The sequence below is a fragment of the Biomphalaria glabrata genome, chromosome 7, assembly GCF_947242115.1.
Source record: "Biomphalaria glabrata chromosome 7, xgBioGlab47.1, whole genome shotgun sequence".
Lineage (NCBI taxonomy): Eukaryota > Metazoa > Mollusca > Gastropoda > Planorbidae > Biomphalaria > Biomphalaria glabrata.
Genome location: NC_074717.1, coordinates 25,848,387 through 25,875,515, shown reverse-complemented (window position 1 = coordinate 25,875,515; position 27,129 = coordinate 25,848,387). Strand labels below are relative to the sequence as shown.

Below are 27,129 nucleotides of genomic sequence, written 5' to 3'. Positions count from 1 at the left end.
TGGTAAAGTCCTGAGACCCATTGGCTTCAAAGTTATGTGGGCACTGGTAAAGTCCTGAGACCCATTGACTTCAACGTTATGTGGGCACTGGTAAAGTCCTGAGACCCATTGGCTTCAAAGTTATGTGGGCACTGGTAAAGTCCTGAGACCCATTGATTTTACTAGTCATTTTAGTTCACTAGAATAATTAAGCCTTGTAAATCTACCACTATTGCTTCTGAACAATTTTAGCTATAGCTCTTACTGTTCTAAAACCATTGAAGCGCTGAGACACCAACTATGGTGTGTATTTCAAACATGCTACCTCATTGCGAACACAGTGCAGGATGTCGTCATGTGTCAGAACTAGTCCAACTAGAAAACCCAACTATTGATAATAGCGCACTTTGGTCCCATAGAGTTTCTTGCAATAATGTGCACTTCTCGGATGTAGTTCTATTATTTAGTGGTTCCCAAACAGTGCTGCCGTTTCTACAACGTCCATACGACCGCCAGTGCTAAGACGATTTTATACAAAAATAAATTTAATTTTCATGCTATTGCTATGTAACAATTTCAGGATACTCTATTGGAGTAGTGCTAGTGATGTTTTACATGTGGTAGTCAAATAACGTCTACTCCTACAGAGTAACTTTAGCGTCCACGCTCTTTTTAAGCATGCTTGTATTTATGTTCGCAAGTGTACAAGACACAAAGGTTAGGCCTATATGTAATGGCGCCCCAAGGCAAAGGGTGCATTGAGCTCGGTCATGTTTCCAGTACAAGTTGGACCAGCCATGTGTGGCCTCCCTCAGGGAGAAGTTGTGCATACTTTTAGATTCATTGCCAAGGCAGATATGACACATATTTGTTTCACGTCTGTTTTAAAAGCTGTTGAAAATCTTATCAGAAATTCTAAAGATTCAAAGCAAGACGTACTCTGGAAACAGCTATTTGAATTTTATAAACTCGGCATTTTCAATTTATTTTGAGTAATCAGAAGTAGTAATTTTGGCGTATTGATTTTCTTGATTTGTTGATTTTACAGAATCTTCACAAAGGTAAACCAAACAACTAAATCATTCTTCCGACATCTACCCTCATTTTTAGCGGCCCCCGAAAGGGGAAAAGACGCTATTAGTTTTGTGCGAAATGTCTGTCCGTCCGTCCCGTTTAGATCTCGTAAACTAGAAAAGATATTGAAAATCCGACATCACAATATTTTAGACAATTCAAAGTTCTGATGCAACGGCTGCTTTTTTTTTTCTGAAAGCGAAAAATCTAATTTTTAAAATCAGTTATGCAAGCAGTTTTTTAAAGAGAAAAAGCTAATTAGTATGCATTATAAGTTAGACCTAATTTAAAATGAATAGTAATCTTATAAAGTTCATTTTTCTGAACATTTTTTTTATTGCGAACATATTTTTTTTTTTTTTGTGTGGATTCTAATAAGAAATTGATTAAGTAGCTAACACTTGAGGATTTATTCTGTGGATTACTTGTGTTTCTGTGTTTTTTTTGTGATTCTGTGGATTTTTGTGTGTTACTGTTTGTGGACGGCGCGAGGGTTGTGTAGTAAAGTACTGTGTAGTTTGTAATGTAGTTATCGTCTCTTTTCTGTCTCTGTACTTGTGATAAACCCTTGTAAAAATGTCAGTTAAGACATTTTTTATTGAAAAAAAGGACCTGGATGGTGGACTTGTCCACGCCCCAGGTACCTTGCTTCTAAAGCTGTCAGGCCAAGGGGCTGTTAAGGCCACTATGGCGAGCCTAATAGAGTGCCTGAAACTAACACCGGACGAAGTGAGTTCTCTCTATCGCTTCGAGAACCCCTTTGTCTGGTTCCTGGTCCCAACATCCGCCCGAGTGAGAACCCGTATACTAGGGAAATCATTCGGGAATGATAAGGACTTCAAGGTAGATGTCTGTACCCTAGAAGACGAAAAAATCAGGGTTACCCTTCACTGGGTAGCACCAACCATAAACAAATCAAAGATAGGAGAAATCTTTGGAGCCTTTGCAGAAGAAGGCTCCAAGATAGAGCCAATCAAGCTAGGCAACTCAGATAAGTGGGAGCTTGGATAAAAATCCGCAAACAGACTGAACTCCCTCATTATATTCAGTTACGTTACGAGGACGATCCGAGGACCTACAAGGTCCTCGTGACCATCCCGGGACGTAGACAACAGTGCTGGCATTGCGGACAGGATCAGCACTGGTCAAACCAGTGTCCAAATAGGGCGAACCCGAGACGGGACCAAAACCCCACAGAAGGTGCAAAGGAGGTAGGAGGGAAAATCTCATATGCCATGGCCCTTAAAGGGGAGGGAGAGAAAAAGCAATCCGAGATTGATCAACAGCTAAAAAAAGATGGCTTCACAATGGTTGAAAGCAGCAAAGGAGGGGGGAAAACAAATAGAAGCTATGGGAGCTACTCCAAGTGGTCTCCTCCCACCTAACAGCCCTGAAAACAAATCTAAGCAAAGTAAAAAAATTAAAACATCCGGAGGGGCAAGTTCAGCACCCACCACCCCAACCAAAATAACAAGAAAGAGGGCACTTCTCTCTCTTCCTCATCAGAGGATCTAAACGAGGATCCCCGGGTAGTGGAGGAGAAAAGAGAGGAAGAACTGTTCAAGCTCGAGCTGAACTTTCCAGACTCCCCGTCAGTGCTAGTCATAGATGAGGGCGAGGACCCTAACACACATTCAAACACATAAACAACAAAGCAACTCTTAAAGATAAAACGCATACAAACACAATAGAATAACAAACACGCAAACCAATCTCACACGCTCATGGCAGACATCAAAATTTTGACACTCAACATTAGAGGGCTTAACAATTAACAGACATACATAGCACAACTCACAAGGAAATACAAGCCAGATTTTATCTTTCTGCAAGAGACCAACACACAGTTAGAGTACAAGGCCAAAAAAGCAGTCTCTCTTATGGGCCTCCGGAGGGTTATTTTAGTTTATGTAGAAAGCCACGAGGGACAGCCATTTTACAAACATCCAATAGGTTTTCAACCACACACTCATATCAAGACAATAGCGGGAGGATAGTAATAATTATGACAAGCTCACAAAAACACACATACACGTTAGTCAACATTTATGCACCCGCTCAAAAAAAAGAGAAACACGAGTTTTTTGGAATGCTAAGTGACATTCTACACACTCAGTACGCAGGAGAAAATTTGATAGTAGGGGGTGATTTAAATTACATTGATTCCCAATTAGACAAGCAAAACACAAACACAGAGGGTCCTACTCCTCATGTAACAATTAAAACGCATGACTATTTGGGGGGAGTCATCAAGGCTTTCCGGTTAGTAGATGCCTATAGAGAAGTAGAGGTCACGGGCCGGGTCACCACGTTCAGGGACAAGGCACACCAAATAGAAACACGGATAGATAGAGTGTATGTGCCAAGGGCGTGCGAAACAAAAAGTGTAACACATCTCGTAGAGACGTTACAATATACAGACCACAAAGGAGTCTTAGTGGAACTGCTGAACCCAAAACTAAAATAGAAAAAACAAAAAAAACACCGATCTGGAAACTTAACAACGACCTCCTAAATGACCCGCTTTATTTAAAAACAATCGCAAACCTCCTCAAAAATATAATACATGACTCAAACACACCCCATTTCAAAGTCACACAAATATGGACGCTAATTAAAAGCTCCATTAAGCAACAAAGCCAAATACTGGCCACACTAGTCAACTCAAAAAGGAAAAAAGAACAGGAAAGACTTGAAAATTTATTAACACACGAAGAAGACGAAGCAGCCAAAACACATATACTAACACAACTAGAAGAACTATTTAACTATCAATACAAAGGAGCGGAATTGAGGTGCAAAAGTAAAAAAATAACCGAAGGGCCTAACAAACTTTTTTTATCAGCAGAACAAAACATTCAAATTGACAGAACTATTGACAACATTGTTGATAGTAAAGGAGAAACTATACACGACCTGGACAAAATAACAGACACATTTACGAAACACTTTACTAATGTGTATGACAAGGAAAAGACGGACGACAACGCACAAAAAGTATTTTTATAGAACTGCAAAGAAATACCAATGACAGAACAGATAGAGACAGACGCTCCCTTTACGCTAGACGAACTGAGGGCTGCTTTAGATACAACACAAAAAGACAAATCCCCTGACCCAGACGGTCTGACGTTTGAATTTTACAAAGCCTTTTTTCCCCAAATAGGACCCCTACTATTAAATCTATACAGCGACATGTTAGTGACAGAACAGTTACCTAGAGATTTCAACTTAGCATACATCACACTTCTACCAAAAAAAAACAAGAAAACAACACCTCACCTAGCGACTTTCGACCGATCTCACTTCTAAACACCGACTACAAACTCCTGACAAAAATGATTTTTTTAAGACTAAAACCCCTCATACCACACTTAATAGGACAGGACCAATACTGTAGCAACCCAGACAAAAACATCGACGAACTTAACCATTTTTTAAGAGACATTATATATTACTGTAAAGACAAAGACCTTTTCAAAATACTAGACAAGACGAAGACAGATGGAAGAATGAAGAAATACATAAAGCTAGTTTACACTGATGCCACAAGCAGACTCATAATAAACCAAACCCTTAGTGGCAGTATCCCTATTAGAAGATCTGTTAGACAAGGGTGTCCCCTTTCTCCCTTTTTATACACCCTTTGCCTAGAACCCCTTTTAGAAACCATCAGGCTAGATAGTGGAATCACGGGGATAAAAATCCCAGGCCCCACGCCCGTAGTTAAAGTTAAAGCATACGCTGATGACACCACCCTTTTTCCCTCCTCAGAAAAAGACAGCCGCAATCATAGATAAGTTTATTCAATTTGGGAGGGGAGGCGGGTCAAAAATCAACATAAATAAATCTTGTATTATGGGATTGGGCAGGTGGGAAATCCCCTTAAACATCCCCTTTAACCTTAAAATAGAGAAGGAAATTAAAATATTTTAAAGAAAACCAAAAACACACTTAAAAGATTTCATTATACAGCAACTACTATATTTGGTAGAGCAATACTAGTAAACAACCTGGTCATTCCGAATTTAGCAAACATCACAGAACCTCCACCAACTTTTATACCAAGCATAAACACAATCATTAGGAATTTTATATTTAAAAGCACTATCAGAAACATTAAACACACAACACTTATACAAAACAAAGAGGATGGGGGGATAAACTTACAGGACATCAGAACCAAAATACAAGCACTTAGATTGAAATACATAGGACAAGTAGCCAAGAACCCAAACAATTTCCCATTAACAATATACTACTACGGCTTAAGGTTAAATAAAATAATTCCAATAAAAAAAATGACACCCCACACCACTTTGGTACAAACACACATCCATTTTACAGATCCATATCAAGAATACTCCCTGGCAATGAACATCTAATACACAGTAAATTAAAAGACACATATACAACACTTAAGAAACAGTTACAAGAAAGATTATTCAATAAGATCAAATGGAGTAGAGAGTTAGGTGTAATAGATTTCAGAGCCACTTTTATAAATCTACACAGCAAACACATTACACCCAAAGCCAGAGAAATAACATACAGACTAATCTTCGGGATGACCCCTGTAGGAAGTAAGAAAAGAAATGTACACACATGTGTTTTCTGTCACACAGATAATGGTAACAATGAAAGCCATATGTTTTTAAAATGTAAAATATTTGATAATGTTAGATGCACTATGAAAGTCCTACTAGAGGCAAACTGTAACACCAATGTTAATCTTAACCAAGCTATTGTTTTAAATAAATTGCCTAAAATCAAAAGTAAGATGATTCATAAATTTAATCTAATAATAGTGAGTGAATACAGAAGTCTTGTGTGGCACAATAGAATTAAAGTTGTTAATAACAATGTATCTTTAAATCCTTATAATCTAGAGTTAATATTTAGAACAATAATTGAACATAGAATTGATAACTATACTGGTTAGATAGAAATTGTAATTATTGTATAATTTATTGTCCTTGACTAAATTGCCAGACCTCAGAGATAAAAATATAAATACTGTAATCAATCTGTAAAGTTACTCTATTGGTATTATGTCAATTAGTTTAAGTGGTTATGCGAGTATGTGAGAGTGTGTATGTACCTGGGTTAAAGAGAGTTTGGGCTGAGAGATGCGGGATAGGAATCAAATTGAACTTTATTTATCTATGGAAAACTACTAAAGAACTGTCTTTTAAAGGGAAGTCAACACTTTTGAAGAATTATTTCTCCCTCGCGGTTACGTCCTCTTTGATCACATGATCGGAGAGCATGTCACAAGTCAACAAGTGTGTCTGTACAACACTCACAGAACACGGCAAGCCCGTGGAAACGTAACAAGAACACTATGACAATGTCTATATCTTAGCGGCAGCCTCATCCTAGACATACCGGGAAACAAAGGAACAAGAAAACAAGACGCAACTGAATGGAGCCTGCGAAGAGACTAGAAACAAAACTAACCAAAACCAATAATCCTAAAGAATATAGACAAGGGCAGACAATTGAAAGTCAAGAATCTTTTATGAATAATATAATATTTTAAGACAAATTAACTATTTTTTATTTATTTATTAATTATTTTTTTAACCCCTCGTAATGAGAGAAAAAAAGGATCCTTAATCGACACCCCTATCCTGAAATAATTTACACATGACCCTAACAGAACCCTGAACAATTGTGATACAGCAGCACCTTTGCTTGGTTAACTATCCCAGAATGATTCTAACAGACCCAAGGGCCACCTTGATGATGCTAGAATAGCCCTCTTACATCTCAAGGAGACCTTTAAAAATTGTCGTGAGAGGGATTAACCTGTTCCCTGATCAGTATTTTTTAAATACATAAGGCATACAGGGCAGCTGTATAAAACCTATATTAGCTTGCCTTGACTAATTACTTGCTACTACAATGTCAATTTCCGGAAAGATTGCTAATGTTGCTGTGCAGCTTTGTTAATGAACTCATTTATGTAGAAGATTGTTACTGTTAAAGCAAAAATACTGAGGCTACTTATCAAGGAAGTCCTTTTTCTCTGTATTACTTTATAGAAAGATGTTGTTCTGTTGTGTAAAATTAAATATTATTATATGTCTAAAATACTATTTAACGAGACAGAATGGAGGCTTAGGATGAAATCAGTCACTTTTTCCTCTTCGTACTACCACCAAGTTCAAAACATTATGTCCCCTTTAGCCATAAAGTGACAATGACAATGCCAAGTGCTTAAAAGGAAACATAAACTAATTGGATACAATTACACTACAGAGGTATTTTTGTTTCGTTTAATTTTTTTGAAAAATGTCTACAAGATAAGATAACTTAAATTCAGTTTGACTACAATTGACAACCTTAGCGTTGTCAAACTAGTGGATATTAAATGAATTGTAATTTCTTGACCACTCATGTTTTATTTTTATTTTTTTGAAAATGACTACAAATTAGTAGAAATTAAATGAATTGTAATTTGTTGACCACTCATGTTTTATTTTTTAATTTTTTGAAAATGGCTACAAAATAGTAGATATTAATTGAATTGTAATTTCTTGACCACTCATGTTTTATTTTTATTTTTTGAAAATGACTACAAATTAGTAGAAATTAAATGAATTGTAATTTCTTGACCAAAAAAAAAAGAGATTGAGCCTTTTCAAAACAATTATAAGACATCAGTTAGGCTGAGCGGTAAAGCGCTTGGCTCCGAACCGGGGGTCCCGGGTTCGAATCCTGGTGAAGATTGGGATTTTCAACTTTGGAATCTTTGGGCGCCTCTGAGTCCACTAAGTTCTAATGGGTACCTGACATTAGTTGGGGAAAAGTAAAGGTCGTTGTGCTGGCTACATGACATCCTCGTTAACCGTAGGCCACAAAAACAGATGAGCTTTACATCATCTGCCCACAAGGGGAACTAGTTGGCCAGGTTCACATCTAACTTTACATTCACTTACACCTATCCTTTGATCTGCGGGACCGTTGGGGCACTACACAAGATCTGTTAACATTCTTTCTCCATTCTTATCTCTCATTTGTCTTTGATATAATTTCATTTGGATGTTCTTTCTCAAAATATTGAAGCCTGTCTGGGTGGACCTATTCGGGGGCCGATTTTGAGTTTGTGTTTCCTTGCTTTTTGTAACCTTGTTTTAATATTTTCTTGTATGTCTTGCGAATTATTGATACACATTTCCAGTTAAGAATAGACATTCCCGGGCAATTCTTCTCAGCCTCGCCGTGGCGCTCGCGTGGAAACGGTCGTTAGAGAAGACTATTAGGCCAACAGAGAAGCAAAAAAAGAACCCCCGTTGGGCTGTCTAAGGATGGAATCCATAAGACTGTCCATTGCACTGGTGGGAATGGAAGAATGCCCCAACAAATATATCACTATCCACACACCGTTCCCCATGGAACTGTTTTTTTTTTTTATGGAGGACACCTACACGACTGATGTGGTACAGAGAAGGAATATGGAGGGGTTTCCAAGGTGTGCTGTGCTGGGCCTTTGGACTGGCTTTCAATCCTAGCGTCCTGGTATACGAGACATCGGTAATAAGGATGTAATAATTTACACATCTTTTCCAAACAGAAATTTTGTTCAAACAGGAAGATGGAGGCAAGCTTCCATAGGCTTAGAGTTCCATGGGTATTAGACTCAACTATCATGGCAATTACAAAGAACTGACATATTTAGCGACTCTGAAGTCTGGCGTCAAAAGAATTTGTAATGTTTTGTTGCCAACATCGCGTTACTTGGGCTAGATATCATATGGATCTAAGTTTTGTTATAGACAGTAGACTGCACAGTCTTAGATGCTTAAAAGAGAGAACTGTTTTCTGAGACGTTCAGCCTTTGTAATCCACAAAAATGTTACGTGTAAGCCAAGAGTAAAGGCTGTAGATTTCATGTGGCAATAGTGCACTACACCAAATATCAATTTCAAGGTTTATAAGTACATTAAAGTAGTACATTCAGTGTAGGCATGTACTGCATTACTAGAAACAAAAAACTGTCGCTTCTCATTATGGCGGAATTTGAATGTCTAGCAATTACAATGTTGTTGTTTTTTCCTTTTGTAGAAAGTTTCTATAATGAATTGGAAGTGGATCTGGTCATTGTTTAGTTTGGTAAATTGAGTTCGTGCTGTACTGTTGATGTTTTGCCCCGGAACATCTGTGAATATTGTTGAATAGACCTTTCGTATTTTAGATATTTGTTTCTTCATTTGAATTGTCGGATTATCTCATTTTTTATCTTTCCAAGATTCTGCTTGTTTTCATATTAAGGATGGGAGTTTAGAGTTCTTGTAAATTTTGATTTACCTACTTGAAGAACAATCATGCATGTCTTGTAATGTTTCACACACAGATCTATATACAATATCTATATAAGATAAGATTAGATAATTTTTATTTATGTAATCAAATGGAAATTCAGTTTGACTACAATTGACCACCTCAGCGTAATATATATAGGTCTGTGGTTTCAGCATTCTTGTTTTAAATGTCCGCATTTATATTGCTGTAGCAAATTGATGTCATAAACATTCTTTGTATAGATGATTTCATTTTCTTAGAATACATTGGACATTTTCCTTTGATGCTGTGGACCTAGACCTGATGCTGTGGGCCTAGACCTGTAATGAAATAAATTTAGGATAAATGAAATTGTTCATTGTCGACTAGTCGATATGTTGGGCAAGTTCTATAGCAGATCGACGCCCATGATCTACCAATTCATATAATAGAAATGATGATCCGACCTTCAAAGGTTGTCAAATACACATCCACATCGTAGGCACCAAATAATTATAGTATGTAGTATATCTAGTACATATGAAGATCCATCTTTGGCAGGTTGACAAATAATGTTGAAATTTTATTTGAGAGTTGTGTTGTTTACACTATCAAACATCGACAGGTTTAGGGGTGTTTATATAGATCCAGTGGGTGTGTGTGTGTGTAGGAGAGAGAGAGAGAGAGAGAGAGAGAGAGAGAGTATGGTTTGATTAGGTTGTTACTGCCGGAAGTGGTAATGGATATAAACACACACTACTACATACGAAATGCTACCAGTGCAATCCAATGGCATGTGTCTCAGTTAGCCTCTGACAACCAGTCCAACTCCTGGTCTTCACGTGTGACTCATACATTGGGTCCATCGGAACTACTGTCCCAAGAAAAGGCTAACCATTAAACCATTTAGCTTAGTACAGGAGAGGCTCGTTAGCTTTGACTATCTAAAAGATACAAAAAACATTACAAAAAAAATAAAGCATTTTTATTACTAACTCGTGTATACAATTTTAAAAAAGGTTCCCTTTCAGACCTTACGATCTATAAGGCAGATGATGCTAACGTCATTTATCTCTGAGGTCCACGGTTTACGAGATTATCATTTAACCATCACAACGACCACCAACCACCTATATTTTTCTCCAACTAACGTCAGGTAGTTGATGAAGGTTGGTGGACTCAGAGGCGACCTTAAGATCTAGGAATTAAACATCTTAGTCTTCACCGGGATTCAAACTTGGACCTCTCTGATCGCAAGCCAAGCGCTTTACCACGACTCCCAAATGAATATAATATTTACACTAATTCATGAGATGTAGGAACTAGTAGGAAGTTTATCCAAAACCAACGTCTGAAGATCCTACTGCATTGATGAGACACCAAGTTGAACCACCGAATCTAGATGCTCGTCTGTGAGGCGATTACGCCACAAATGTTTCGCCCCTTTCCGCCTGCTAAATGAAGAGTTGCTATTTCGTTTAGAAGGCGCGTATGTCAGCCTGATTCAACTTCTTGCCACAGAGTTTGACTTGACTATTTCTAATAACGCTAGCTGCCAGTTGGCTATGTCACCCAGCCATACTGCTGACGGTATCAGTAATCACACCCACCAAGTTCTCCCAAAGGAAAGGTCTTTGTCTGTGGTGGTCCCTCAATGCATGTTCCTCATAGCCGATATCTTTGCTATGATCTAAACATAGCTTTTCATACTGCGAACGAGTAGCAAGAATTGAACGCTCTCAGATATGTCGCTGCTATTGGTAAACATGTCTAGCCTTGCAGCTTAGTTTTTAATAGAGATTTCTAATTGTCATGCTAACAAGAGTTGCGGCTTTAACTGCATTCTTATTTTCATGACACATTTCTTCCATCATTGATAGTAACCCCCTTTATAGCATTCCCCGCATGTCGAAAAAAAAAAAGCTTCATTTCTCTACTTAAAATGTGACCAACTCTGTACCATGCCCTTACAGCCGACTCATTTTCTTGTCCCTTCTTGGTAAATATTCTCGTCAATACGCTAATCTCTAGGCTTTTCTTAGCAATATGTTCTTGGTGGCTCAAACTTAGAATGCCGCAATGTTTGTTTATGTTTTTGATTTCATAATGCTGCTTAAAGTTACGTTCTTTAAAAACAGCCACAAACATAATACCAATAAAACGTATTGGCTTAATTTCGTGCTCGATAAAAAAGCAAAGATCTGTTCACTTTTCCTAGTAGTTTCTACATTCAGAGTCTACTTTTTGTTTCTTCGACTCTCCCATTTTATCAACACACAAATATTAAATGTTACGGTACCATTTTCTGTGAATCAAAAGAAGTCGACCCAAAATGAACCAGCTGAGTTTTCCAAAAACTATAAATAACTGTCAAATCATCTCACTGAAACTAAGTTTTTATTTTTTCTTACTAAAAAATATTGCAAAATCTTTATTCAGTTCGGTCAAGGTAAAGACAGTTCGTTCGGTTCGTTTCGTACCTACCAGTTTTAAAGTTCGGGTTCGGTTCGGTTCTATCGTAAGTGAGGTTCGAGTTCGGTTTGTTCGGTTCGGGTTCTGTTCGTTTCCCATCTCTAATTCAAACCTCTGCTGCCATGCGGCTATACCCAAACATGGTAAATGCTTCGGATTTCAACCATGACGAAAAAAAATCAGGAACCGGTACAACATGCGATACACAGTGCTAAACCTAAGCAGAGCCTGCGACACAGTGCTAAACCTAAGCAGAACCTGCGACGCCACTGATCCCAAACTGTTCGTTTGAGCACATCAGCTGCGTGGAGATGGGGGTAAGGAACTGCTGTGTAGGTCTTTCAACTCATATCTATGACTGCACATCAGCTGCGTGGAGATGGGGGTAAGGAACTGCTGTGTAGGTCTTTCAACTCATATCTATGACTGCACATCAGCTGCGTGGAGATGTGGGTAAGGAACTGCTGTGTGGGCCTTTCAACTCATATCTATGACTGCACATCAGCTGCGTGGAGATGTGGGTAAGGAACTGCTGTGTGGGCCTTTCAACTCATATCTATGACTGCACATCAGCTGCGTGGAGATGTGGGTAAGGAACTGCTGTGTGGGCCTTTCAACTCATATCTATGACTGCACATCAGCTGCGTGGAGATGTGGGTAAGGAACTGCTGTGTAGGTCTTTCAACTCATATCTATGACTGCACATCAGCTGCGTGGAGATGGGGGTAAGGAACTGCTGTGTAGGTCTTTCAACTCATATCTATGACTGCACATCAGCTGCGTGGAGATGGGGGTAAGGAACTGCTGTGTGGGCCTTTCAACTCATATCTATGACTGCACATCAGCTGCGTGGAGATGGGGGTAAGGAACTGCTGTGTGGGCCTTTCAACTCATATCTATGACTGCACATCAGCTGCGTGGAGATGGGGGTAAGGAACTGCTGTGTGGGCTTTTCAACTCTTATCTATGACTGAAGGAGGCCGTAGATGTATGTGAGGGGGTTGGGGGAGAATAGGTTTTGCGTTTTTATAGGCCACAATGTCTTAATACATACATTTAATTTTGATACGCATATAAACATAAAAACAGCAAGTGTTATTATGCCTTGAATTCTCAACCTCACCATGGCTTTAAATAGTTTTGTTCTGAAATTTGTAAATGATATATACAGTTGTCTTTAAGGAAAGTAAAGTAGCAATTATACATAAAACACTGAACCATAATCTTCAAATATAAAATATAATAAAATACTCAGAAAGACACAAAGATAAAGGCACGTTTCTCATTTTATATGCTAGAACAAATTTGTACAAATACTCCTTCTTCCCTAGTGCTATAAGAGCACGGAATGGGTTGCCTGAGCCAGCCAGGAAAACTAGTGACTTAGCAGAATTTAGGTCATTGGTTAATATGCATGACTAAATGCATTACGCATATGATGTAATGATCGTTTTTGATGTAACGTCTGTATTACATAAGATAAGACATGTTACCGTGCATTAGTCTGAAAGGACACATGACTACTAAGTATCCACATTAACTAATGTCTTATTGTTTTCTTTTCCTCAGTCCATGGCTACTGCTAGAAATGCAAACAAATTGCGACTACTCTGTTACAATCTTGATGGTCTGGATGACGAAGACATAGTTCCTAGAACTGAGGGAGCTTGCAGAGTGCTGTTACAGTAAGTCTAGTGCAATGTCGTTGTAGTTTATAATAATACATTGTTACCAATCATTGTACAGCCAAACTACCATTTATATATTCATTTATTTATTTAGCTTAATCGTAAACATTTACTTAGCTTAATTGTAAAAAAAAATATATTGTTTGCTTGGAACTTAATGGTAAAAACTGCAGCTAGCTTAAATGTTTTTCAAGTTTAGTGTTACTAAAGTTAGTTTTGTGAATTTTTCTCGCTACTCTCTAGTATCGAGAGTTTAAATTTAGTCTAATGATATGAAAACGTCTCAATGCTTCTAATCATAGCGAAAATCCAGAAGTAATTCTCCTGCAAGAAGTGGTCACTGAGAGCCTGCCCATCCTAAGAGCTCGCTGTATGCCAGACTATGACATTCATTTAGGTTTGGAAGGGAAGAGGCGTGGACCAGTAAGAAGATAACTTTTTAAGTTTATATGAAAAATTATAATTCTTCACTCTTTGGCCCTGTTTATATTTTATAATAATTATATTCAACGAAACCAGTTTGTATGGGCTGTCAAAATTTATTTTGAAATGTCTTATTAGAATCCACCTCTTGATTAGAGAACATATTTAGTCTTAATAAGTGTCGGCTCTTCAAACATGGAACAACTAAAACCAGCTTTGGTTTGTTTTGGTGTGGGCCTACCTAATTGTAGGCCTATCTGATGTACAAAACAAAGAAAGAGTTGATAAGCTGTGTATCTTGTCTTATCTTATAAAATACAGACGTTACTTCTTAATTACAATGTTTTTGTGCACAGACCTGTTTATATTATATCTTGACTTGACATGGAGATCTTTTAACACTGAAACAAAAGTCGTGAACAATTTCAAAAAAGCTGAACCAAGGGAGACCAAGGCGTTGTTTTGTAGTTATAAGAAGTAAAGTCTTTTTTTTTTCAACCCTAACCTATGTAACATATAATTTAATGTTTAGATCTAGATCCAGTAATTGAACATCAAAAATAAGAGCACTCACGTCTCAAAAATATTATTTTGCAATTTTTAGATACATAGCCTAATCTAGAAAGATCTAGGTAATCAATCAATTTAAATATACCTATGATGATAAAATCAACAATCTAGGATTTTCGAAACATTATCTTCATGGAAACTAACAGAAAATAGCTTTATTTTATATATTTGCGTGACTTGAACACAAGCGTTATTATTATTATTATTATAGTTCTGTGATTGATAGCCCATTCTATTTTTAAAAATCCGCAAAATGGTATTGCATTATTTCTAAACTTATAAAAACTAAAGATCATTATTTTTCTAAGACAGAAAAGATAAATATTCCTAGATTCGAGGCGACTTCCCTTACAGCTTGAAAAAGAGCTACGTACAGAAAAAATCTCTCTCTCTCTCTCTCTCTCTCTCTCTCTTTCTCTTTCTCTCTCTGTATATATAAATATATATATATATATATATATATATATATATATATATATATATATATATATATATATATATATATATATATCTGTGATCTGATCATTCTCGAAAAAAAATTTGTTTTCGTTTTCCAGTCTAGGTCTAATATATATAAATATGTATATAGGTCTGTGGTTTGGGGATAATTTTTCTGCACTTTTTATCAATTCAAACAAAACATTTCCTTAGCTCTTCCGTTTAGAACACAAATGTGAAGCTAACTCGAGGTCATACAAATGTGAAGCTAACTCGAGGTAACACAAATGATTAGATACCAAGATAAGCTGCTACGCCTTGGGATAGTGTTAAAATCGGTGACACGACAAAATAGCGCCTACGAAATATCGCGAAATTTCCCGACAGAATAGCGTGGACTTGTAAATGATATGTATAAAAGTAACGGATTTTAGTAAGTGAAGGTTCTTAGCAGCATTTTTCGTTGATGTCTCTATCTTTTTCAATATGAATAGATCTAAAAGTATGCCATATTTGCAGAGAAAGAGAGTACTTTAAAATTGTATCTCAGTTTCCTTTTTCATCTATATTTAAACTGCAAAACAATTATATTGAATGTAGTGACCCCGTTCAAGGTTTAGGTTTAGGTGTATGTTACACATGAGTGTCATAGTATCATCAGAAATCTTGATTATCTTCGGCATCTCTCTTTGATCAAACAAGGGCGTCTCTTACCAACTTTGGTGTTTCAGGATTAGTTAAGCTGGCGATCATTATTTTTATCTGTAAATAATGCCTTCAAAGAACTTAATGATGCTCTGATAGATGTTGAAGGGAATTTGTATGACTGTTGGGAGGTCAACTCTATTGGTCGCCAGAGACGAAACCGCAGAGTGACTTCAAGATTTCCGATAGCATTATGGAATGTTAGAGATCGGTCACAGGACAATCCGCCACACAAAAAAAAAAAAAACAATTCAGTGAAGGAGGGCACCAGCAGTCTATTGACGGTCATCACCTCAATGTCTACAAGTTAATCTCTCACCTCCTCAGAGAACAGGAGGACGTTGAGAACAAGATTCTGAGGTACAATGCTGGAGAACGAAGTAAAGCTGCAAGCAAGACAAAGTACCTTCAACTTGGCAGACGTCTTGCAGCTATATTGCCAATGTACAGAAACAAGCCACTAATAGAGTTTCTATGTGACATTGAATACAATTTAATTTTGTGAAAGTGTGAATGTGTTTGTGTGTAAATCTGACAAGTATGGAAGTATATTAGCGTGTTTTTTAAATGCTTTTTCGGAATATAAATAAATGATATATTAATAAATTATTCATTTAAGCTTATTATAATTTTAGCATAATGTTGCATATTTAGGCTATATTTTAAGATATATAAAGTGTTTCCTGCAAAATTGCTTGAAAATAATGATAATATTAAAATAAACAAAATATTGTCTATTAATATTCTACGATATCTAAAGTAGTTTTTGCGAATAAAAAAATATTTTTCCTAGCTATTTTGTCGGCGCTATTTTTTCACGTTATTTTGCTTGCGTTATTTTGCTTGCGCTATTTTGTCGGAGAACCGTTAAAATCATGGGCGTTCAGTTAATTGTGAAAATCTCCAATATGGCAAATGAAGCAATAGAGTGTCAATGTGTCACTAACTTTGTAAATATATCAATAGAGTGTCAATGTGTCACTAACTTTGGAAATAGAGCAGTATAAAATTGTCATTTATAATATTGACCTATTTCGTAATTTTGTAATCAAGAAATATTATAAGAAATAATGGTAAATTTTTGTTGAGAACATATAATAATTAAACTATAGATCTAAATGTTTCCGAAATATTTGTTTTCTTTGAGCCCATGCTGTTTGGCACCCTTTAAAAAAAATGTCCATAAATCCTTCAGTCAGCATTGTTTTCTTCCAGACTTCTTACTTCACTGCCATCTTGGTGAGAAAAGATTGCTCCAGTGTTGAGCGTGCTACCATCATTCCATTTCCAACCACTCGGCAGTCTCGCACCCTCTTGGAAGTTGAGGTGAAGGTCACCGGCTTTTTTTTTTTTATATGTTCCGTAATTAAGATTTAAACAGTCTAAATGATATTTTGGGTTGTGACATGGATTCTTTCAAGGCCGTTACGATTGGTCTCGGTTCTATAACCGTATTGTTGTGAGTGAAACCACCAGCGTGGCTTTGAGTATTTGAGTTGTAATTAGCAATACGACAAAGATTAGAAAATACTTGATGAAAAACGTGTCAGCTGACCACGTTTAATGAATAAAAATAGATAGCATAATATTAATCATTCCAGAAACAAGCCGCTAGTAGTACCAGTAGCGTCACTAGGGGGGTGCGGTCCGCACCGGTTGACACCCTTTTGGGGGTGACACCCAAGTAAAAAAAATTCACTTTGTGAATAACTGACAATTTAAAAAAAATGACAGTGACTAAATATTGGAACGTGGTATTCACAATTAATAGCCAGATCTATATATTATTTTTTTTTATTTCGACTAAACATATTTTAATTTTTAATGAAATTCTATCAAAACAGTTTAAAATGCTATATCATACTTAACGTCACAAGGAAAACGTGAACTCCTTTTTGTTTTTGCAGCTGTATACCGGCTGCATTTATATATATGAATACTGTTTTGATTCAAAAAAAGTGTTTTAATCGAATCTATTAAATTTCTAGCTAGCACCGTAATATCAGGATGCCAACCAATTTCGTATGTTGATGATTTCATTTTTCTGTAAAAGAAGCTATAGAAAAACGAAAAGTTAGAAATGTTACAATGTCGAATGATATACTTGAATATTTTAGGAAGAATGGTTCTGATGCTTTGTAATGGGACGATTTAGTCACTAAATAGCAAAATAAATTCTTTTGTTGTCGACTATTTTCAACTAATTGTAATGAATGAAATGGAAATTTGTAACTTAATTTAATGTGTGGTTGAAATAAAGTCCGAAATTGGAATATTAAAAGACTTATGAAGAATTCATCTGGATTGGGAAATTGGAAAACAAGAACATCCGGCTACAAATACATTTGGCAAGGAAGTCGTTGCTATGATTGATATAAAGAAGAAAAACAATGGAAAGATATATATGTTTCTACATAAAGCAGAATATTTGACATTTCGTGACCATATTAACAACGAGTCTTTATTGAATAAAGAATTTCAATGAGATTATGGAAATGTTGTATAGATAAAACTCATAGCTGAAATTACATTGGTCATGTTAAAAAGTTTATACATGTTTTAGCAAACGACGCAAAGATATTAGTGTCAGAATGACTGTAAGCACCTTTGTATTTTATTTGACAACATACCTGACATAGCACACCTGACATAGCACACACTGATCAGATTCAGAATTAATACGATTTTAAGGGAGACAAAAAAACTGATGAGATTAACTTAATATCTTAAATTGTCAAGAAAAGGTTGGAGCTTAAAGATGAGGTTGGAGCTCAAAGATGAGGTTGGAGCTCAAAGATGAAAATGCAGCTTCAATGTCTGGAACCTTGGTGGAGTTCAGGAAATGTTTTATGAACCAACAGAATAGCTATTTAATAGATGTGTCTAACATTCACTCAATCTATGTGGTCAACTTTCTTTTTTCAGAAACTAGCGTTTTACCGAGCATTTTTGGATACGATTGAAATACTTTTTTTCGTTCTGAAATTATTGCCACTAGAGGCGCAGCTTAAGATCTTTTTTTTTTTAGGAAGGGAGGTTAAATAGCTACCAGAAGGCCAAAGATACACAATACTAGGCCTATCCTTAAACTATTGACAATGTGGTGACTAATTAAACCTTTTCTTTAAAAAAAGCTAACGTTAGCGCAAAGTGTTATAAAAAAGTATCTTCTAAAAAAAACACTGTGATTCAGAAAAAAAAACAAAAAAAAAAAACAGAAGAAAATGTCAAGCGAGCAATCACAAGATGCCGGACTTAGTATTTAAGAAGAGAAAAAGAGGTTCATTCTTATGTGCATTGATCGCTTTTTAACTCTGAGCTTCAACTCCTACTGAAAGCAATCATTGATGTAGCAGATAAATTTGGAGCAATCCAACCGAAAAATTCTTTAGTTCAACAACCAACGAAGTAGTGTAGATGTCAGTTTCAAAATATTGGCGTATATGATGATTTTTTAAAAGCGACATTCAAACAGAAATACTATGACTGAGAAGGGATCTTCTAAAGGCAACAAAAGTGATTCTTAAAGAAAATAAACGTTGACATATGCCACTAAGACCTTACAAAAAATCTCTAAATCATTAACAAAGCCTTTAACGGTTTCTTACCATCTGCTTATCTGTGGCGTCATGTGAAAAAGGATTTTTACATTAAGAACCTTTTTGAGACAAAGGAACAAACGACACTTTCACAAAAGTGGAATTTTATTAAAAATGTAACCGTTATAGACATTAACTTAGATAAAGTTAATGATAAGTTGTCAAGTTTGAAATACAGAAAAAAACAGTGTAATTTGCTAACTGTTGCATTGTTGTAAAATTGAACTATAGATTAATGGCAATGTTTTCGATTCTGAAGATTAAGGATGCGTGCAGAGCTTCACATGACTACGCAAACCAGTGAACTATAGATACATTGTAATCAACAATTGATAAACTATATGTATTACAGCGCAACAAAAAAACGGGGGAAAAAAGGATTTTTTAAAAGGGGAGGGGTGACACCCTGAGATGACCGCACCGGGTGACACCCATCCTAGTGACAACACTGAGTAGTACCATTGAACATAATTACAATCCATACAAAATGAAGGATATGCTATATCCACACCAGTAAAATTATATTAAGTCCAGTTAATACCATGAACACATAAAAACGTCCCGCTCTGTAGTGAGAAACGTAATCCACCTACAAGGGTCAGTTGGAGCTACAAGCCAACTCCAATCCCTATCAACAACGGGTCGAAGGTGGTATAACAAGTGATTTCTAATTCTTTTCAATGGGTCGAAGGTGGTATAACAAGTGATTTCTAATTCTTTTCAACGGGTCGAAGGTGGTATAACAAGTGATTTCTAATTCTTTTCAATGGGTCGCAGGTGGTATAACAAGTGATTTCTAATTCGTTTCAATGGGTCGAAGGTGGTATAACAAGGGATTCCTAATTCGTTTCAATGGGTCGAAGGTGGTATAACAAGTGATTTCTAATTCGTTTCAAGGCTAAAAAAAAAAGATGTACACATGTTGTACACTTCATCTCTCCCACTTACCAGTCTAGGATCAAGTTCAAACTTGATACAATTATTCATCTCTGAAATCAATAAATGAATCAATCAAAAAATTAAGCAATTATTTAATTAAATTGTAGTAATGAATTAATTTTGTTTTATATAGAAAAAGCAAAATAAAGCTGGCATTATTTAGAGATTTATCAGTAATTGTATGGTTCTTTCCTTTATATAAGCTTTGTTTTTAAAAAGGTATATATTTAAAATACTTGCTTATTCTGTTTTGTTTTAAACATTTGAGTCGCTGTGTCTACTTCAGTGTCAGATCAAATCCGTCCCAGTGACATTACTAACCAGCCATCTGGAGAGCCTCAGAGAATGTTCCAGTGAACGAAAGAATCAACTTAGCCAAGCATTTTCAAGGATGAAGTCTGCAGACATAAAGAGAGTTGTCTTGTTTGGTGGGGATTTAAATTTAAGAGATTATGAGGTAATGGTCAATGTATCCTGATTTTATTCTTATCCAAAATCAATATTAAAACCCTATTTTACAAACTTATATCAACTCACTCTGTCTGGTCAAACGTTTGTACACGTTATTTCTTCGACACCCAATCTCGGATCAAGTTGAAATTTTGCACAATTATTTCTTGTACCTGACAACACAAGAATACATTTTAAAAATTTAACTAATAATTTTATTAACTATTGGTAATTAATGATTATTTATGGTATCTCGAACAAAAGAAAACAATTGTACTTGACTGAAGTGGTGGTATTAGCTGAATTAGTCCCCTTTATAGGTCGTCGTCTGAGGCTTAGTGAACACAAACAAGAAATAGGACGAGACCATAGAAACAATAGATAACTATACAATCTTCCATGCTCGTAAGCTCTTCCCTAGCAGAGTGGTTACCGTGTTGGCTTGAGAAGCCTTAGCCGAGACCAATCTTTATAGAAGGCCTGAACACTGACTGTGGGCAGACCAATAGCTCGTTGACACGTCGTACGAAATTTGTTTTACATTAAATAATGCGCTCAAGAAAAACTGGTCGCCCCCCACCTCCGTTACATAGATGTAATAAACCGGGGACCTCAAATCAGTGAACATCAATACTGACCATTGGGAGAGTCAGTGACCAAGAAATCTATGGACAGCGAAAGAACATGGGCTTCAGCACTGGAAGAAAAACGTACAATGCGAATAATGGCCAGCTCTACCACCGAAGCAAAAGCCACCTTAACCTGCGCTATCTGTGGACGGGAGTGTCTCTCCGAAATAAGGCTTCACAGCCACACGAGGAAGTGTGCTCTGAGATGAACCATAGTCGTTCTACGACTGAAGGACGCCAACTATCTCATGTCTTGATGTCAATGTTGTAATGCAGACCCCTAAAGAGGTCGAGACCCCCGGGCCCCAAATTCCTACATTCGCCATTGTTAAGTGTTGCTGTTTTTTTCGACTACAAACCTATATATAAGTCTGTGATTTCTACCTTTTCTAAAAAAAAAAAAACGGAATTGGAAATGAGAACACAATAAAGCGTTATTAAAAATGAGTCCAATTACAAATAGGATCAATGGAAAGTGGGGAAAAAATCGATTATGAAAAATTGACCCTTGTTGTCATTTAAAGTGAGTAATAGATATCTCGAAGTGATTTTATTTATTCCAAGTATGAAAAAAAAACTGGGTTAAATTCTATTATTTTAAGCGCCCCTTAGTGGGAAAACTACTGATAAGTGAACTGTGCAGCTCCAGAATCGGATTTTTTAGTCGAGTCAGATTCTGCCCTGACTCAAGAAGAAACCAAAACCAATGATTTATCTGATCGAATCCAGAGAAAGAAGGAGCCATATAGATATAGAGCCATATAGAGCCATATAAATTTAATTATTTACTTTGTCGAATGATTCGCGGCTGAGGCTATTTCGCTTCTTTATGTATAGCTGGCTTTACTGTCCTAACACTTATAAGGCCTTGTGTTTTTCAAACTTTTACCATTGATGTAAACATATGAGTCATTTTGTTTTCCTATCTCTTAGCTGAGTGACATTGCGGCTATACCGGAAGATGTTGTGGACATATGGGAGTATACAGGTAAAGATCCACGCACTGAATTTACCTGGGATCTGAGAATTAATGATAACAAACAAATTGATACCCGATATCAGCCTCGATGTCGTTTCGACCGCATCTACATGAGGAACAGTGACCCTCCGCTCTTGAGTCCAGTGAAATTTGAATTGACAGGGAACTGGAGACTAAGGACCTGTGGAAGATTTCCTAGTGACCACTGGGGCATCCTTTGCCATTTCGATATTCTTAACAAGGAACCCGAAAATAGTAAAGAATGAAATAGATTTGAGAAAGATTGTATGTATCACATATAGAGACCGCTTTACAAACATGGAAGTTTGAAACAAGATCAAAATGGCGATTAAACTTCAAGATAACATTCTGACCAATGCAAAAAAAAGCAAGTTAAGAATTTATGATATCCTCAATGCTTACAAATACTTTTCTTTTTCTTGAATAAGTGCTCCACCAACTATTGGAGTAGCGTTCTGAGCGAGTCAACAAATGGAGTTCATGACCTCTTCTCGACAACAGAGAAACAATCCTAGAACCAAGCCACTATGAACTTTATTTGTTTATATAGATTCTGATTCTAATTTGAAAGAAAGATCAACCATTAAGTGATTTCTGGTGGAGTTTGTCTGAAGAGTAATACAACATTTCAATATATAAAATGAAGTCCTCCTTTCTGAAGCTGCTCTCGGTCTCTAATGTTTCATTCTATTTAGGTCTTGTCATGCTTTAGTATGGCCTATTTTCCTGGACATTCAAGTTCTTGTATGAACAGTCCAGCTAATGAGCGTTTATTTAATTGTTCTTTCAACTGTTTATTAAATACAATGCTGTAAATAAAACACGTGATCAAAGTTGAGCGCCAAAGTTTCTCGTAGCAGACGTCTTACATTCCCTGGATCTCTTCAGGCGGATTTTTTCTTACACTCACATATTTCTAATTGCTTGGATCTTGTGCCTGATCTCGACTAGTCTGCTTCCTGTCTCTGTTCCAGTTCCTGTACTTACTATTACTGGGAGAGCTCCTGTTCCAGATTTCTGAATATCTGTTAGTCCACCAAACTCTTGGAATGACAGCTAAACTCGCGACTATATTCCTCTAGATCAAGGATAAGCCGTGGCTGGAGGAAAGAACCATCTACGCCGTTGAATACTAGCGACCACTGAGTACCCAGTTCTATACCTGGAGTTGATATTCACCATCCGCAGCCTGGCTCTTCATTGTTGATTTTACTCCCCCCCCCCCCGCATTCCTTACACATCAAGGACGCTCAACAACGACCGGGCTGCCTTAATCTCCAGTGGAATTTTCAGCTGGACCTGGCACCTCGCAACTCTGAAACTCACGCCAACGGACATGAACAGTCTACAGCACCAAGGCAGAGGTATAAGAAGATAACTACTAAACACAGGAACATTGGAACTAAGTCTTACAAACAATAGGGCATACCTATCTATCGAGCAGTTCAAGGATGAGCTGATGCTTTCACAAATCATAACAGATTACTTTTAGGTTTTATCATTCTCTCACCATTGTTAACCCTTCCTTTTTAAAATGTCGCATTAAATATTTTATCATTTTCGCTAAAAAGTAATCCATTTGTTATAATTGTACGCTACTTGTGTTTCCCAACCTGTAATTCTAGCTGGTCTCGTTAGAAACCCATACACTTAAAGATATCGAAACAAATTACTTTAAAAGTTATTTGATTTTAATTAAATCGTCCCAGCGGCACACGACACATGCCTTGTCAGTAGTCTTGTCATCCTGTAATAGAGCCGAAAATTTCACGAGGAGTCCTTTTTCTTCCCATAGGAGAATCCTTCGGACTAAACCAATATTAACATTAGTTTTTTTTTTAAGGTTCAGTGGGGTCGCCTCAGAGTCGTTTTTGCTAAGGAAGGAGATTAGAGGCGTGGAGTTTTCATCTTATGTTGAATACTTGCGTCTTACACAGTTTCTAAATGCTCTGTTGTCCAATCCCTAGGAGGCAGATATAACCGCAGGGTGCAAGACTTGGGTTGTAGGCAGTTCAATGTTATTGAAAGTTTTCTTGGTAGCTTGTCAATACCAAGCAGGTCAGCGTCACTCCATTTTATGTTGTTATCCTTTGTATCTATAACAAAAAAATAAACTTTATAGAATCCTCAATGCTGCTGGCAAAATCATTGGCAAAAAACAAACCCCATTTGGGCAGTTGTTTGAGACAAACATCTCTAAAAAAGCTAACAAGATCCTCGAAATAAAGAATCACCCTTTGTGTCAGGATTTTGTGATTTTACCATCACAAAAGAGATACAAGACACCGATAGCAAAGACAAACAGACACAAACACTTAGTTGTTCCCCTGGCAATCAAATCATTAAATAAGAACAATCTGGTATAAACTTTGTCACATGTAAATTATGAGTGCGTCTGGTGTGAATGTACACTTTGGTTTCTTATAGTTATAATGTTTTTTGTTTGGTGTAATGCACAAATTGTAAGATAAATTTCCTTACGGATAATAAAGATTATTATTGTTATTATTATTATTATTCGACTATCAAGTTCCAGATTATCTATTGTTGGTAGGAAGCGTTTTTTTAATATTTCTTTAGTGCCACTGATAAGTGTCTTGTTACAATAATGTGTAATCATTGACTCTATTTACATTGTACATTATATTAATCACTTCAGAAATATATTTACAATAAGATCTATTCTCACAGAATTTGTTGTCTATTATCGTGTACACATGTGTGCATTATAGCAAGAGTAGAAGAGGATATATTACACCACTGTGGACAGAAATGTCTCGACATTATGCTCAGAGTTAGTTTCTTGGATCAATTCACGGTAAAGTTTAAAAACAAAGAAATACATTTGTACCTAGTGAACTAATTAGTCCATATGTGTCCCTCAGACAGACTTGCGTTCCTTGGGAAGCGTGGCTTGAACTTGGCTTGGCTACCTATGAAAGGGACTCGAAACAGAGTTGTTTACTGAGCGCCTAAAGGCAGCACGGAAAACCTTCTCTCCCCCCCCCCCCCCCCACTGGTCCACAAATGAGATGGGACCATAACGCTCTGAGCATGCTATAAGCATAAAAGTAGCGCTGTATAAAAGCTTTTATTATTATTATTATTATTATTATTATAACTCAACTCCCCTAAAAGTTAAAGTTAGCGGGATTTTTCAGTACATTATCCAAAAGTTTGGAATTCACTCCCCTTTGAGCGTAGACTAACCACAAACTTCACTATCTACTTTCAAGAAGAACATTTCGACCATTTCACCTCTCATGTTTATGTTTGTCTTGTTTTCATAGTACCTAGAGCCTACATAGCTACATTATATTAGGTCTCATAGTTTGTAACACCTACACATTTAGTCTGCAGAAAATGTTACATCAATGAGAGAGAAGTTAATCTGTAAGACATATAACACATACTGGATAGCTAAAGAATATATTCAGTGACAGCGGTATCTCAAAATAGAATTTACTGTCCCTTGTCTAATTATAACAACAATAAATTTTTCAAATGCTTTTAAAAACCAATCACGGTAAAATCCACCCAGATATTCCTTTCTTACCCCTTTCCAGGCCATTTTCCCAAACTGGTCCAGATAAGTGATAGGATCATAGCGTATTGAGAAAGCTAAAAGCAAGAAATAGCGTTAAATAAAAACAATTGGTAAAAAAAAGTATTAATCGTACAGATTTATTGTAGTTGATCTAGAAGATAGATCTATTACACATTTAATAGCATGACTGATCCAAACTAATTGATACAATAACAATTAATATACGCTTATTATTTAAAAGTTTTTTTTTCAAGTTTTTGAAACCCTTTGGGTGGGCACTTGTCAATCTTGAGAGCCGTTGATTTAACTAAACCTTTTAGTTCTTAAGAAAAATTTAGCCTGATACCATAATGTCAAGTTAACAAATTTAGGTCCAGGGTTAAAGATAAGATTCCAACTAAGGTCTGTATTTCCTCCATGCTACCTGATAGCAGTCAATATAAACAGTACGCAGTATAGATCGAGAGGAAGGATGTCGTAATGTTTCTGGACTATTCGGACTAGAAAACTTAGCTACTGCTGCTACTGATAACAGCGCACTTTGGTCCCTTAGAGTTTCTCTCATGTTTACGTCCTATCAATTTTTCCCAAACTGTAACCAAGGTTTTAAAATAAATATGATTTTAATATTCAGGTCGTAAAACATTTGCATAAGAGCCAAGTGGTAGTGATACGTCACCAGGGGCCAGTCAAATAACTTATGCACTTACAACTTCGACACCATGCACGTTCTCAATTTTAAGACATCAAAGTAACATGTAAAAACGCACTATCACCTAATTGTATTAGTTCAGGAACAAAGGTCAGACTAAATGGATTGCATAATATATAAAAGAAAACAAGAATACACATTATACTGACATTTTACAAAGATAATTTGAAGCATTACAGAAATGGGAATCTAATTGGATCACGTCATTCCACCCAGAAAAATGTCATTAATTAAGAGTAACAAACAAAATTAAAACATCTACGCAGACTAAAAACTCAAAAATACCTAGGTCATCACGCTATTTCCACATTAATGAATTTTTTCAAAATCAAAGCAATAGGGTTTATTAAAAGAAATTTTTAGAACGCAAACAAAATCTTGAAACTCTAATGTCAAGGCGGTCCTACTGTATGGTTCCTAAACAAGGAGAACAACAGAAGTAATAGCAAAAAAAAGTACAGACCTTTATCAACAGATATCTGAGAAATATCTTTCCAATACACTGGTACGATAAAGTAGAAAACACCGAACTGTGGGAGATGAGTGAACAGAAAAATATAGAAGAGCAGATCTTAGAAAGTGGAGATGGATTGGTCACACCCTTAGAAAAGATACCAA

General features: G+C 36.5%; 1 protein-coding gene across 3 annotated transcripts; it reads left to right on the top strand.

Moving 5' to 3' along the window:
* Nucleotides 1–439: 439 nt before the first annotated feature.
* Nucleotides 440–25,068, top strand: LOC106071859 (tyrosyl-DNA phosphodiesterase 2-like). Of its 3 annotated transcripts, XR_008778867.1 has the most exons (7): nt 440–1,040; nt 13,381–13,496; nt 13,802–13,922; nt 16,851–16,961; nt 20,460–20,642; nt 22,186–24,310; nt 24,944–25,068. XR_008778867.1 is itself a non-coding variant. In XM_056035143.1 (6 exons), the coding sequence occupies exons 2-6, from the start codon at nt 13,384–13,386 to the stop codon at nt 22,495–22,497; spliced, it is 840 nt and encodes a 279-aa protein (XP_055891118.1). In that variant the 5' UTR covers nt 440–1,040; nt 13,381–13,383; the 3' UTR covers nt 22,498–24,934. The 3 variants fall into 3 exon arrangements, 2 of the variants coding, with proteins under 2 accessions (XP_055891118.1, XP_055891119.1); XM_056035143.1 differs by lacking the exon at nt 24,944–25,068 and having other exon boundaries at nt 22,186–24,934; XM_056035144.1 differs by lacking the exon at nt 24,944–25,068 and having other exon boundaries at nt 445–1,040; nt 20,460–20,630; nt 22,186–24,934.
* Nucleotides 25,069–27,129: the final 2,061 nt, after the last annotated feature.